At 43.7% G+C, this 15,874-nt stretch overlaps 1 protein-coding gene across 2 annotated transcripts; it reads left to right on the forward strand.

Moving 5' to 3' along the window:
* The first annotated feature begins 153 nt into the window (after positions 1-153).
* On the forward strand, positions 154-12,865 carry LOC110530019 (phosphoglucomutase-1). 2 transcript variants are annotated; one of them, XM_021612776.2, is made up of 11 exons: positions 156-539; positions 1,312-1,474; positions 1,747-1,893; positions 5,945-6,070; positions 7,182-7,372; positions 7,822-7,976; positions 8,153-8,268; positions 8,375-8,510; positions 8,854-9,037; positions 9,132-9,266; positions 9,398-12,865. In XM_021612776.2, exons 1-11 carry the CDS (start codon positions 282-284, stop codon positions 9,485-9,487), a joined length of 1,701 nt encoding a protein of 566 aa, XP_021468451.1. In that variant the 5' UTR covers positions 156-281; the 3' UTR covers positions 9,488-12,865. The 2 variants fall into 2 exon arrangements, with proteins under 2 accessions (XP_036841457.1, XP_021468451.1); XM_036985562.1 differs by lacking the exon at positions 9,398-12,865 and having other exon boundaries at positions 154-539; positions 8,854-9,045; positions 9,132-9,263.
* The last annotated feature ends 3,009 nt before the right edge of the window (positions 12,866-15,874 follow it).

The following is a 15,874-nucleotide window of genomic DNA, read 5'->3' on the forward strand; positions in this document are numbered from 1 at the left end:
CACAGGGTCTGCTGCAGCCCTGACAGTGATCCCCCTGTAAATGTGCAAACTAAGGAACGTCTTCAGTTACCATCTGTCTCTGCACACACATTAGCCTGCCTGGTTTATTTTTGGACCCATAACTACCCCCTACCAGCCTGTGAAATACTGGGAGTGGCTAAGACTTTTCCCTCCCGTTACGCCTGTACAACCTTTTTAACTGTCAGGGGATCACATCTACACAACAGGTTACCCCTCTTTCCTTGTTTTTTGTTGTTTTGTTTTTGTACCACATTGAAACAATGGATGATAGTCCACTGCAAGTTCTGACTCTACCCACAGCCCCTTACCCAGACCAGAGACCAGGTACTAGTGGTCTGAGAAAGAAGGTGTTTGTCTTCCAGTCCAAAAGGAACTACCTTCAGAACTTCGTCCAGAGTATATATTCCTCCATCGATCTGCTAGACCGCCAGGGGTCCACAATGGTAGTTGGGGGAGACGGACGCTACTTCAATCAAACAGCCATCGAGGTCATTGTTCAGATGGCAGCTGCGAACGGGGTCAGTGTTACCTGTCACTGTAACCTGTCACTACGTGGGCGACTGTGTATCAGTGTCACCTTTTCCAAATTACTGGTTGGTGGTGTTACCTATTTGACACCACGTGGCCTATCCAGGGCATGCAAACATTAGTAACGGATTAAAGGTGTCTGAAAATATGCCCGGATGAAATTAACAAATTAACAACTGGTTGTTTTGTATCTTTGGATCACATACTGTTTTAAGAAAGACTGTCTACATATGCCACGTTCATCACAGTTGTTGAATACTTATTCGAAGTTGGTCTGGAAAACAAACTTTCTTAACTGAGGACTCACTGTCTTGAAATAGATGTGTATTTAAACTAGCTTTGTTGTTGTCCCAGTGCCAGAACTAATGTGGCCCCGAGGTGCTGGGTCATAAATTAGAGAACCTCGGACGCTTTTGCAGATGGGGGTATTTTTAGGGGGATTAAAAGGAAGTTGCACATGATGACACCTGCACCTAATGTGTTTCCACCGCTGTCATTTCTATGGCCGTCCTAAGTATAACCACCAGCAACCATAGCTTATGGACTTCTCATGTTAAAATCCAGAAGTAAATATGGAATCAAATGAAATCTATACCGTCAACGTGAGGCTTTCAGTCATAAAACGTGTTCAACTCCAAGCGATAGTGGCTTGTTTCAAAATAACTGCTCAAATATGTAACCGCGACAGATACGCTAACCTGAAAGTCAACTTTACAACACCCCTGCCAAAACATACACAACTGACCTGTGTCATCTTGGCAGGTTGGACGGCTCGTGATTGGTCATCATGGGATCATGTCCACGCCAGCGGTTTCCTGTGTGATCAGAAAGTACAAGGCCATCGGCGGTATCGTCCTCACAGCCAGTCACAACCCTGGGGGACGCGAAGGAGACTTTGGCATCAAGTTCAACACTGCTAATGGAGGTACTGTAACTAGAGAAGAGGGAACAGGAGGAAAGGGTTAGCCAAGAGTGTTACAAAATGAGATAGAGACATTTCACACGTACCATGCTCAGTGATGCAGATATTTGACACAGTTGATACCATTTCAGTCTATATTAACAATTGAAAAGACTAGAGCAGCACAATTAAGATCAACACAAATGAGTGCCCTTGTGTAACACAAGACATGAAGTTGAATGTGTATTCAGAGGATACTACAGCATTAAGTCTTGCTTCTGTTTGACCCAACCCAGGCCCAGCCCAGGATGCGGTCACCAACAGAATCTTCCAGATCAGCAGAACCATAGAGGAGTATGCCATCTGCCCAGAGATCCGGGTAGACTTGGCTACCCTGAGCAAACAGACGTTTGATCTGGAGAACAAGTTCAAACCCTTCACAGGTGAGCACAAACACATCACTCATAACCTGTCATGAGAATTGTATTTATTTTGATTTAACCTTTATTTAACTAGGCAAGTCAGTTAAGAACAAATTCTTATTGACAATGACGGCCTACCAAAAGGCAAAAGGCCTCCTGCGGGGATGGGGGCTCGGATTAAAAAAGTCTAATAATAATATTGGACAAAACACAGATCACGACAAGAGAGACAACACAACACCACAAAAAGAGAGACCTAAGACAACAACATAGCATGGCAGCAACACATGACAAAACAGCATGGTAGGAACACAACGTGGCAGCAGCACAACATGATAGCAGCACAAAAGACGGTACAAACAATATTGGGCACAGACAACAGCACAAAGGGAAAGTAGGTAGAGACAACAATACTTCACACAAAACGGCCACAACTGTCAGTAAGAGTGTCCATGATTGAGTCTTTGAATGAAGAGATTGAGATAAAACTGTCCAGTTTGAGTGTTTGTTACAGCTCGTTCCAGTCACTAGCTGCAGCGAACTGAAAAGAGGAGCAACCCAGGGATGTGTGTGCTTTTGGGACCTTTACAGAATGTGACTGGCAGAACGGGCGTTGCATGTGGAGGATGAGGGCTGCAGTAGATATTTCAGATAGGGGGGAGGGAGGCCTTAGAGGGTTTTATAAATAAGCAACAACCAGTGGGTCTTGCGACGGGTATACAGAGATGACGAGTTTACAGAAGAGTATAGAGTGCAGTGATGTATCTTATAAGGAGCATTGGTGGCAAATCTGATGGCCGAATGGTAAAGTACAGCTAGCCTCTCAAGAGCACGCTTACCTGCCGATCTATAAATTACATCACCGTAATCTAGCATGGGTTGGATGGTCATCCGAATCAGGGTTAGTTTGGCAACTGGGGTGAAAGAGGAGCGAATACGATAGAGGAATCCAAGTCTAGATTTAACTTTAGACTGCAGCTTTGATATGTGCTGAGAGAAGGACTGTGTACCGTCTAGCCATACTCCCAAGTGCTTGTATGAGGTGACTACATCAAGCTCTAAACCCTCAGAGGTAGTAATCACACCTGTGAGGAGAGGGGCATTCTTCTTGCCAAACCACATGACCTTTGTTTTGGAGGTGTTCAGAACAAGGTTAAGGACAGAGAAATCTTGTTGGACACTAAGAAAGCTTTGTTGTAGAGCATTTAACACAACATCCAGGGAGGTACCAGCTGAGTATAAGACTGTATCATCTGCATATAAATGGATGAGAGAGCTTCCTACTGCCTGAGCTATGTTGTTGATGTGAATTGGGAAGAGTGTTGGGCCTAGGATCGAGCCTTGGGGTAGGCCCTTGGTGACAGGCAGTGGCTGAGACAGCAGATGTTCCGACTTATACACTGCAGTCTTTGAGAGAGGTAGTTAGCAAACCAGGCCAAAGACCCCTCGGAGACATCAATACTCCTTAGCCGGCCCAAAAGAATGAAATGTGCTACCGTATCAAGAGCTTTGGCCATGTCAATAAAAATAACAGCACAACATAGCTTATAATCAAGGGAAATGGTGACATCATTGAGAACCTTTGAGGTTGCAGTGACACATCCATAACTTGAGTGGAAACCAGATTACATAACAGAGAGAATACTAGAGACATAAAGAAAGCCAGTTGATTATTTGCAAGTTTTTCCAACACTTTTTATAAACAGGGCAAAATAGAAATAGGCCTATAACAGTTAGGATCAGCTTGCTCTCCCCCTTTAAATAAAGGACAAACCATAACTACAGTGCCTTGCGAAAGTATTCGGCCCCCTTGAACTTTGCGACCTTTTGCCACATTTCAGGCTTCAAACATAAAGATATAAAACTGTATTTTTTTGTGAAGAATCAACAACAAGTGGGACACAATCATGAAATGGAACGACATTTATTGGATATTTCAAACTTTTTTAACAAATCAAAAACTGAAAAATTGGGCGTGCAAAATTATTCAGCCCCCTTAAGTTAATACTTTGTAGCGCCACCTTTTGCTGCGATTACAGCTGTAAGTCGCTTGGGGTATGTCTCTATCAGTTTTGCACATCGAGAGACTGAAATTTTTTGCCATTCCTCCTTGCAAAACAGCTCGAGCTCAGTGAGGTTGGATGGAGAGCATTTGTGAACAGCAGTTTTCAGTTCTTTCCACAGATTCTCGATTGGATTCAGGTCTGGAATTTGACTTGGCCATTCTAACACCTGGATATGTTTATTTTTGAACCATTCCATTGTAGATTTTGCTTTATGTTTTGGATCATTGTCTTGTTGGAAGACAAATCTCCGTCCCAGTCTCAGGTCTTTTGCAGACTCCATCAGGTTTTTTTCCAGAATGGTCCTGTATTTGGCTCCATCCATCTTCCCATCAATTTTAACCATCTTCCCTGTCCCTGCTGAAGAAAAGCAGACCCAAACCATGATGCTGCCACCACCATGTTTGACAGTGGGGATGGTGTGTTCAGGGTCATGAGCTGTGTTGCTTTTACACCAAACATAACGTTTTGCATTGTTGCCAAAAAGTTCAGTTTTGGTTTCATCTGACCAGAGCACCTTCTTCCACATGTTTGGTGTGTCTCCCAGGTGGCTTGTGGCAAACTTTAACCGACACTTTTTATGGATATCTTTACGAAATGGCTTTCTTCTTGCCACTCTTCCATAAAGGCCAGATTTGTGCAATATACGACTGATTGTTGTCCTATGGACAGAGTCTCCCACCTCAGCTGTAGATCTCTGCAGTTCATCCAGAGTGATCATGGGCCTCTTGGCTGCATCTCTGATCAGTCTTCTCCTTGTATGAGCTGAAAGTTTAGAGGGACGGCCAGGTCTTGGTAGATTTGCAGTGGTCTGATACTCCTTCCATTTCAATATTATCACTTGCACAGTGCTCCTTGGGATGTTTAAAGCTTGGGAAATATTTTTGTATCCAAATCCGGCTTTAAACTTCTTCACAACAGTATCTCGGACCTGCCTGGTGTGTTCCTTGTTCTTCATGATGCTCTCTGCGCTTTTAACGGACCTCTGAGACTATCACAGTGCAGGTGCATTTATACGGAGACTTGATTACACACAGGTGGATTGTATTTATCATCATTAGTCATTTAGGTCAACATTGGATCATTCAGAGATCCTCACTGAACTTCTGGAGAGAGTTTGCTGCACTGAAAGTAAAGGGGCTGAATAATTTTGCACTGCCAATTTTTCAGTTTTTGATTTGTTAAAAAAGTTTGAAATATCCAATAAATGTCATTCCACTTCATGATGGTGTCCCACTTGTTGTTGATTCTTCACAAAAAAAAATCAGTTTTATATCTTTATATTTGAAGCCTGAAATGTGGCAAAAGGTCGCAAAGTTCAAGGGGGCCGAATACTTTCGCAAGGCACTGTACCTTCCAAGCAATGGGAACCTCCCCAGAGAGGTTAAAAAGGTCAGACATAGGCTTGGCGATGATAGGGGCAGCAACCTTAAAGAAGAAAGGGTCTAAACCATCTGATCCAGATGTTTTTGGGGGGCCAAGTTTAAAAATAAAAATAAAATCAATATTTTTTTTACCTTTATTTAACTAGGCAAGTCTGTTAAGAACAAATTCTTATTTTCAATGACGGCCTAGGAACAGTGGGTTAACTGCCTGTTCAGGGGCAGAACGACAGATTTGTACCTTGTCAGCTCGGGGATTGCAACCTTTCGGTTACTAGTCCAACGCTCTAACCACTAGGCTACCCTGCCGCCCCGGGGCCAAGTTTAAGGAGCTCAAGAGAACAGGAGAAATACACTGAATGTTTGGTTCCTTGTTGGCTGTTTTAGAGTAGGCAATAAGAGAAAACTCACATATTAGAATTAAATCAAACTTGCACTATAAAAAAACAAATGAAAACCACGACAGTCCAAGTTTGCAGTGCAAGATCAATGTGACTCTTTAACAACACAGTTTCTGGGTTGACTTAATCTGTCTGGTGAACATTGCTTCTATTTTTATTCTTTCAACTGTTTCCCCACTTTGCTTATTGAGATGTACAACTGAAGGGATTCTTTGTCTTGCCACAGTGGAGATAGTGGACTCGGTAGAGTCTTACGCCAACATGCTAAGGAACATCTTTGACTTTGCTGCACTGAAGGAGCTGCTGTCTGGGGAGAACCACATCAAGATCCAGCTAGATGCCATGCATGGAGGTTAGTAATCTAGCGTGCCAGACTTCACAGCTACGACGTTGACGTGTAGTTGGAGTATATGCAATATTCAGAGACACACTCGACTGGCTCTGCAAGATTAGGAGGTAAGAAGAAGACTGCTCTGTTCAGATGTACACTACAGCAAAAACCTATACTATAGTTATGCTGTTTCCACAAGCGCACATGTTGATATATAGCTTAGGTTTCATATAATCTCACATGGTGCCACAGTAAAGATGAGCAGAGCACGATTTGTGAGAGCAGAAGCCCAGTCGAGAATTCAGCTGTCGTATCTCACTATCTGTTACATGATCCAGTCTTTAAGGAGAGAGGGGTTACAGCTCCCCTGTGATAACACTGAAACCAAAGGCGGGACCCCCCTTTGCACAGGAAAGCCGGTGTCCTTAGACTGCCAAATCGCAGAAGATCTTGACATGAATGGAATTTTAACAAGGTTCCACGTTCATGCCTACTCCCTCTCTCCAATAAGAAGTGAATGTCTATGTGGCTTGAAGCAATCAGCCGGTCAACCCAAGGATGTGTGCATGTTGAACCGACTTCAAAGCTTCTGAAATTGAGAGACCAAAGTTATGATGAGGATGAGTAATTGGATACTCTGGTATCTAAAATGTGGGCTAACAGTGTACTTGCCAAATGTTTTATCAGGACTGGGAAGAGGGTCAATATCATTAAATAATCCATTAAGAGAAAGGATACTCTTTCAATAGAATGTCCTTCCAATTCTCAAAAATCTCCATTACTATGGTTCCCCAAATGTCCCCATCACAGTGTCAAACGATCACTATTTAACTCTCAAATTCTTTGCCATGTCTTCGCCATAACCACCAAAACCCACTTACAGAATTCCACACCTTGATCCTGTTTCTCTACTCTGTCAAAGACTGTGATTCCCCTAATTCTAGTCTCTTTCAACAGCCACACTATAAATCAGGCACTAGAGACTTGTCCAATTCAAATTCTGTATTTCTCTAATCCTGTCTCTTGGACCCCATGGCACTTGTCCCATTAAACTGTTTATTATTAAACGTGACTCTATCCCTCTTTCTCTCCCTCCCTCCTCTCTCTCTCTGTACCTCTGTCTACTTCTCAGTGATGGGTCCCTATGTGAAGAGGATACTGTGTGAGGAGCTAGGCTCCCCTGCGAACTCTGCCATTAACTGTGTCCCCCTGCAAGACTTTGGGGGCCAGCACCCTGATCCCAACCTCACCTATGCAGCCGACCTGGTTGAGACCATGAGGGGTGGCCAGTACGATTTTGGAGCTGCCTTTGATGGTGACGGTGTGCGTGCTAACTCAAACAATAATTTTACTGTCTATATAATAATGATCACCATTTTAAGTAATCATCTTTAATTTGTGAATTTCTCCTTTATATAGAAAAAAAACTAGAACCCCCCCCCAAGAAATATTAAAGTGCTTTAACAGTCAATGCTGACACAACAACTGAAAATCTACTGAGAAACGTTTTATTATTTTTCATCCAAGACAATTAAGGAAATGTTAAAATAGTACCCATCAAGCATCCCAGACAGACTGAAGACTTCTATCACAACTTTAGGGTTAGATGCTTTGAATTGTATTTAGATAAATCACCATGCTGCTAAACCCTCTCTTTTTTATTTTTTACTTAACCTTTATTTAACTAGGCAAGCCAGTTAAGAACACATTCTTATTTACAATGACGACCTCTCTCTTGTCGCCTGACCTCTAACCTCTGTTTGGTTTTCCAGGACCGTAGCATGATTCTGGGTAAGCATGGCTTTTTCGTCAACCCCTCGGACTCGGTGGCTGTCATCGCTGCCAATGTCTTCAGCATCCCCTACTTTCAGCACACAGGGGTGAGAGGCTATGCCCGCAGCATGCCCACCAGCGCTGCACTGGACAAGTAAGGCCTCGGCCTGGCATTATCCAATGAGAAAATGAGCCATTGACCATTACTGCATTTCATCCTGTCTCAATGAACAAATGATAACGAACTTGAATATTGAATGTACAGATGTGTGCAGAATGATCATAAACCATATTCATGACTAAATCCCCCCATTTCTCTGCATTTCATAGTGTGGCCAGGGCAACAAAGATTGAACTTTACGAGACCCCCACGGGGTGGAAGTTCTTTGGCAACCTGATGGACGCAGGCAAGCTGTCACTGTGCGGAGAAGAGAGTTTCGGCACAGGTATCTCATCAGTGAGTCAAAATGTCAGGAACTGTGTTGTAGTTACAAGAAACGTGGCAAACGCTGCAAGAACCTCAAGCAATCTACACTGTTTCTATCATGTCAGGCGCTGACCATATCCGTGAGAAGGATGGACTTTGGGCCGTGCTGGCATGGCTGTCAATCCTGGCAACGAGGAAGCAGAGTGTGGAGGATATCATAAAGGACCACTGGCAGACGTTTGGCAGGAACTTCTTTACCAAGTGAGCAATGGACAGTGTGAATCACGGTACTGACCTCTGGTGGTCAAAGCATATCATTGCAGACATCTTTTTTTTTCTGAATCTTCACAGACTTTCTCAGGGAGATGTAGTGAGGCTTGGCTACTTGCTCAAGTCTGAGTGAAACCGAGAGTTGTTATAACACGCTGGAAAAATATAATCAAGCTGGGGAAAAAAAGACATTATGATATGAAAGCAAGTGTCAAAAAGTGGCAGTGTGATTCTCTTAGACAATGACAGATGGGTTTGGCCTCAGAAAGAGGAAACACGTGAGCTACGTAGCCAAAGCTTCTCATTTCATCCTCTGCTGTGCTGCCTTGGGCAGGTATGACTATGAGGAAGTCGACCTGGATGCAGCCATTCAGATGATGGAGGATCTGGAGCTGAGGATACTGGGGAAGGCCTTTATGGGCCAGCGGTTCGCTGTGGGGGAGAAGCTCTACCAGGTGGAGAAGGCAGACAACTTTGAATACACGGATCCCGTAGACGGGCGCATCTGCAGAAACCAAGTGAGGAAGTGAGGTGGCTATTTCGGGCGTGGACGCAGAATTGGACCTACATGTGACACTGGACTAATTCATCTTCATGTCCTCTCTCTTGCAGGGCCTGAGGATAATATTCACAGATGGCTCCCGGATCATCTACAGGCTCAGTGGGACAGGGAGTATGGGGGCAACAGTTCGGGTCTACATCGACAGCTATGAGAAAGACCCTGACAAGATCTTCCGAGACCCACAGGTAAGTCTAAGACCAGGCAAACGATGATTCAGAGATTAGATCTCACTTACCAAACTGTGGTGTTTCTAATAATAGCATCATGGCCATGTAGCTAAGTGTATAACCTATGTGTGTGTGTGTGTGTGTGCCAGGTGATGCTGGAACCCTTGGTTACCGTAGCCCTGAAGGTTTCACAGCTTCATGAGAGGACAGGCCGCAGTGGCCCATCAGTCATCACATGATCATCCATTACCACCCCTGCCCTTCCTAATAAAAGCCTCAAACTACACTGTCTTTTCCCCATCCTACCTTCCCTGAGATGGTCATTTTACCCTTCATCCAAAGCATCTTTGTGCGATTTTGTACTTTCAGATCAACCCCAACTATCACCACTCAGCTTCTTATTAATTGAGAAAGAGTGAACTGTACCAAAAATAAAACATTCTCAACTTTGTATTTAGTTGTTGGTGTTATTAGTGAAATCCCCATTGATCAGGGCTAGCCAACCTTGTTCCTGGAGAGCTGCTGTCCTGTAGATATTCACTCCAAAAACCTACAGGAGGGTATCTCACCGGGAACAGAGAGTTGGAGAGTCCTGCCATAGATGGTATAGGTCTACATACAGTAGCATGGGAAATTCCCCAATAAATCGGTAATGAGAAGGCCTTGGTCTTTATAAATCTTGCATCATCAAAATGAAAGAAACATTCCATATCGAAACTATTTCAATACAGAAATATTGATATGCCTGTTCTGTCTTTAAAGTGGGATTTAAGATTAAGCGCTTTCTGTAATACTATCTAGAACTACCATACTATAAATGGGTCGTTTTAGGTACACTACATCAAGTGAAGTTGAGAAGTATGTAGCCTAGGCTAGGACTATTTGTCGGCTGTCTGGCTCCATCCAAAGCAGTTCTTCCCACCAAATTGGCTGACAACAGCTTCGAAACATATCAACTTGCTCCATTGTTCTCCTGTAAAGAATGTGTTCAAGTGTGCCTAGCTCCAATGCAATATTGTACCATGGAAAGCATGCATTTGTTGTATGAAATATTGCCACATACTGCTGTCAAGTTGTGTAGCAATGAAAACAAAACTGCAGACAGCAGATCTAACAGTGAGTTTTTCTAACTTTGTTTACAGCTATTTTACACTTTTCTGTACCCATCATATCTTCAGATATTAGGTCATCCTACCTGTGTGTGCTTGTAAAAGCGTTTTCACTGGAACAAGTGTGTATTCATGTCACCTTCAAATAACCTGTGAGCACTGAAAAGTCATTGTTTTTTATGCAGGTGGAGGCAAAGCCAGTGAGTGACAACTCTGAGTGAATGGGAGGCTAAAGTGGAGGGACTGAAGGACACCTTGTCGGAAGGTGTGATATGGCATGGAGTGTTCAGAGCATCCCCCCCAAAAAAGTATATTGTTGATGATGATCAGCTACTGATGATGATGATTATATGGTGTCTACACTTGGTGTCTATATATGTGTCTACACTTTATTTTTTTTAGAATCTTTCTGTTCTATAAGGTGTCACAGTTTAGTGAGGCTTATAGCTCTGTCCCCTCAACTGTCGAGTTCAGCATCGTCCCCTTCCACACCAATGGTGAATTGTCAGCAATACTTCATCTATTGCCATGATAGTGTCATAAAAAGGAAACTGTTTCCCTATCTGTTTTGGCTGAAGTGGACAAGGACGCAGGTAGGACCATGTTTCCCCTGCCTGGGCAGCGAGTGGAACCCCAGCATCTCAATTAGCAGCATTCTACTCAGCGTAATACAGTACTGCACATTTTTTTAAATATAATAAAGTCCCCAGAGAGCTAGGGTCGAACATTTGCAGGGAAATATTCATGTCCTTACAGTGTTTTTGTATGCGTATTTAATCAATAGAACTGCAGTTAGTTACATTTTGCTCGTGCAATTCCACTAGTGTTTGTCTTGCAAATCACTTCTGGAGCCTTGAGTCAGCCTACGCAGATTTGTCTGTCCCTAATAACGCGTAGAAGTGTTTATTAACAGCGGTTAGTATATAAAAAGCAGTACTATTTACAATGTTCATAGACTTATAGTATCCACTCTGATGTTGGTCTCCTCTCCTATGTCCCCTCTCCTAACCATGCTGTCCAACCCAGTCCTGGAGGGAGAAGTGAACCCAGAGGCTGCTGACATGCTCTGATCCAGCCCCTCCACCTATCAGTATTTTATAAATGCTTATTTATTGGTTAGAGAGGAACAGAGCCTGGACTCTGCGACAGAGCCTGGACTCGAACCAGGTTCTATAGTGGCACAGCTAGCACTGTGATGCAGTGCCTTAAACCACTGCACCACTCAGGAGGCCCTGGGGAGCTCATTAAAGCATTACAGTACGGTGCTCCCCTCTCATCGGGAAGAGCAGGAAACCCCTAAAAGTACAATTGTTTCATTCTAAACAGAACCATTACTTTTCTTGTTCTGTTCCGCTGTTCCGACCAGAGTTTGAGAGCTAGACCAGAGCTAGCTAGCTAGCTAACAACCTTGTGTGAGCAGAGCGCCACCAAAATAAAAACACGTCTTACCTTTTTATTGATAATAAAGCCAATGTGAAACGTGAAAACTATAGTATCCTTAACTAGCTTTGAAAAAAGTGAATCTATTCTTCTCTTGTTAAAAATCTCTCTCCCTAATTTCTGAATCATGCTTGTAACGTCTGTAGCTACAGTAGACTCTGCATCGGAGGGAGGGGAGGGGCAGGTAGCCTATACACACACTGGCGAAGATTTTCAGCCGGCAGACAGGCAGATATTGGAATACGTTAACATTATAACATTATTAACCCGTTCCCATGCTTGTAAAATAATGGTTCAGTTCCGAAACAGTATAGATCAATTTCGTTCTAGGTTCTGGTTCTGTTCCTATTAAAGTTTCTGGTTCTGTTCCCTGAACCTGTCAAGTACTGTCATAGAGCCCAATGCCTAAGTGGAGACTCATGTAGACCACATCCCCCTGCTCCAGCACATAATTATGTTGATGGTCAGTGTGTACAATATTATGCACAACTTTTTGGTCATTTGTGGTACAGGTTTACTCCCAGGCTTACTCGTTGCAAATTGCGGTATCCCCAGGCAGTGAATCTGAAGTAGTAGACTCTTCACACTGGTGCTTCTAAGTGACCTGTAATTTGGTTGTAGGCCGTGCCAATGTTGGTGATGACTCTCTTGTAGTAGATCAGTTGGGTTTCAGTAATGAATGGTCCTACAATTCCTGAATCAATCAAACCAACAGAGAAGGCCACCTTTGGTCTGTCTTTTCTCCCTCTTCGGCTCCTCCACCTGTTGTAACTTTAATGTGTTACAGAGTTAATGTTTAAGTTTATTCATTGAGCTGTATCTAAATATATTTCTTTACAGTTATTTGCCTATGTAATTGTATTGGGTTGTGTTGAATTACGCTTTTTGACTGCAAGTTCCAGAATGCCTTGCGAGAGGAATGAGAGAGATAACACGCCAATTATGTGCAGGTGTTGATTGTGGTTGACTTTCCGATAGCATCTTACCTGCATTGCTCTGTACCAAAACAAAGTTGTTAAATGTAACGTGAACAAGTATTATTACTAAAAAAGAAGCTTTCGTATCAAACCCGACGTCCGAGTCATTACTTTGAAGTTAGTTAAACTAAAATTTGGTGCCGAAACCCGGGATATGAGCTGCGACGAAGAAGTGGCTGAAATGGCTGAGGAAACAACAGCATCTACAGAAACAATCAGTAAGGCTACCAAAGTTGATTATTGAGAAATTCTATGGAGATGTCAGTATGTGGCAGGAGTTTTGGAGCCAATATGAGACTGCTATTCACAACAATGATTCACTGTGTAATAAGGAGAAGTTTATCTATCTGAAAACATATCTCACTGGACCAGCTGCAAAGGCAGTAGCAGGACTGATGTTAACAGACAGTAACTATGATAATGCAATCACTCTACTCAAGAGCAGATTTGGAAGGAAAGATCTTGTGATTAGTGCTCATATGTCAAAGCTGCTGAATCTCACACCTGTGAAGAAATCCTCTGATCTAAATGCATTGAGGCAGCTATATGATGAATGTGAAATTCAGATTAGGAGCTTGGAATCACTAGGTGTAGTGTCAGAAACCTATGGAAGCCTACTATGCGCAATCTTACTACAGATGATTCCAGAGGACATAGCTCTTGACTATAGTCGTCAGAGGGGAGTAGATGATGAATGGAAAGTGTCTGAGATTATCAGTTTCCTACAGAAAGAGGTTCAGAGCAGGGAGAGAGCGCTACAAATGACAAGATCATACAACCAACAGAAAGAGAGCAAACCATGGAACAAGTCATGCTTCTCCAATGAAATGAAACCAAAAAGACCCAACATGCCCTCTGCTGCAGCACTGCATACAGCCAGCCAGAAGGAACAACAAACGTGTCTATTTTGTGACAGTGCAGACCACAAATCAGAAAACTGCCCTGACTACAATATTGCTACACGCAAAGAGAAACTAAAGAACATGGGAAGATGCTTTGTATGTTTAGGACAGAGACACATAGCAAAATTCTGTAAAGTCAAAGATGTGTCATGTGCAACATGTGGAAGCAGACATCACATTGCTGTGTGTACTAGTAAGAGGAGTGAGGTGCAACCCCCTACTGTTTCTGTAGATGCTGTTGTTTCCTCAGTTATTCCCCATTCAGTGAAGATGAAACCAGATGGACAGAACACTGTGTTGCTACAAACGGCAAAGGCATGGGTAGAAGGCCCATCGGGCAGGAAGATAGCTCGTTGCTTACTAGATGGAGGCAGTCAGAGAAGCTTCATACATGAAAACCTTGTGAAGGGCTTGAAGCTACCAGTAATCAGACAAGAGGCACTCACTCTTCACACGTTTGGCTCCTCTGCCCCAGCAACGTCCCAACGCAACACAGTGAAAGTCATCTTGGAGAATGTCTGGGACAAACAGCAGAGAATAGAGATGGAGGCAATTGAAACCCCACAAGTGTGCACAGCTGTGATGAAGGTTCCTGGTGAACGGATTCAGCATGAGCTCAGTAAAAGGGGACTGCAGCTCGCAGACTTTCCAGGAGATGACAATGATCCTGAACTCTCTGTCCTGATAGGAGCAGACTACTACTGGCAGATAGTATCAGGCAGAGGGGAGCGACTGACGGAGACGCTAGTTGCTTTAGAGAGCACCTTTGGATGGTCGGTGCAGGGACCCGTGTCCATGTCAAGTGTCGCCGAGGCAACCTGCATTTTCATCCCACTTGATGAAGACACACTAGTCTCCAAGCAACTGAATGCATTCTGGGAGCTTGAGTCTCTGGGTATTCTAAGCGAGAAAACACAGAACCCAGAGGAAAACGAGGCTCTACAAAGGTTCGAGGAAACAACCACCTTCAAAGATGGGCGATACCATGTGGAGTTGCCATGGAAACGAGAAATGCCAGAACTCCAAAACAACTATAGAATCGCCAAGAAACGGTTTGAAGGTCTGAAGAAAAGACTGAAGAAGGATGTGACGTTGTACAGCAGATACAATGAAGTAGTAGAGGACTACTTACAACAAGATATGGCAGAGGACGTGCCCAAGGACAACACATCAAGTGCAGACAACGTAAAATACTACTTACCTCACCATGCAGTGCTCCGAGAAGATAAGGTGACAACAAAACTGAGAGTGGTGTTTGATGCCTCGTCCCATGAAGATGGCTGTCCATCCCTCAATGACTGTCTACTCACAGGACCGAACCTGAATCCGGATCTGCTCAGCGTTCTGATAAAGTTCAGACTACATGAGATCGCATTCATGGCAGACATCAAGAAAGCATTCCTGCAGATATCCCTAGCAGAGAGAGACCGAGACGCCGTGAGATTTCTATGGCTCACTGGCCCACCAAGGGGAGAAAATGAAGAGGAGCTGCGTGTGCTGAGGATGAAAAGAGTGGTATTTGGAGCTTCCCCAAGTCCATTTTTGCTGGCAGCTACAATCAGGAAGCACCTGAAACAATATGAAACAGAACAACCAGAAGCTGTAGAGATACTGAGAGAGTCACTCTACGTAGATGACTTCATTGCAAGTTCGCGCAATGTTGAAGAGGCTTACCTTGTGACAACAACTGCAAAGCGAATGCTGTCGATTGCAGGCATGGACCTCTGCAAATGGATGACCAATTCTCCTGAATTGAAAACAAAATGGGAGGAGAGTACGACAACTGACCACCCGTTGACGTTACAAACACAAGGATTAGTGCTGAAGGTTTTAGGTTTAGTATGGAGGCCGGAAACGGATGAATTTTTGTTTGACCTCAGGCCGTTACTGAGCATTCTAAAGCAAAAGGAAAACACAAAGAGAAGTGTTCTGCAGTCGCCTGCACGTATCTTCGACCCTCTTGGTTTCTTAACTCCCTACACCATCAGGATCAAGTGCATGTTCCAGGAAATGTGAGAGAGGGGACTCAGCTGGGACGAAGAATTACCAACTGATCTGACACGAGAATGGCAACAGTGGTGTTCAGAACTACCCCAGTTACACCAGCTCACCATACCAAGGTGGTACAGAACAGACATGCGGCCACAGAACAACCACACCCTGAAACTACACGTGTTCTGTGATGCAAGTGAAAGGGC

The sequence above is a fragment of the Oncorhynchus mykiss genome, chromosome 8 (assembly GCF_013265735.2).
Source record: "Oncorhynchus mykiss isolate Arlee chromosome 8, USDA_OmykA_1.1, whole genome shotgun sequence".
Lineage (NCBI taxonomy): Eukaryota > Metazoa > Chordata > Actinopteri > Salmoniformes > Salmonidae > Oncorhynchus > Oncorhynchus mykiss.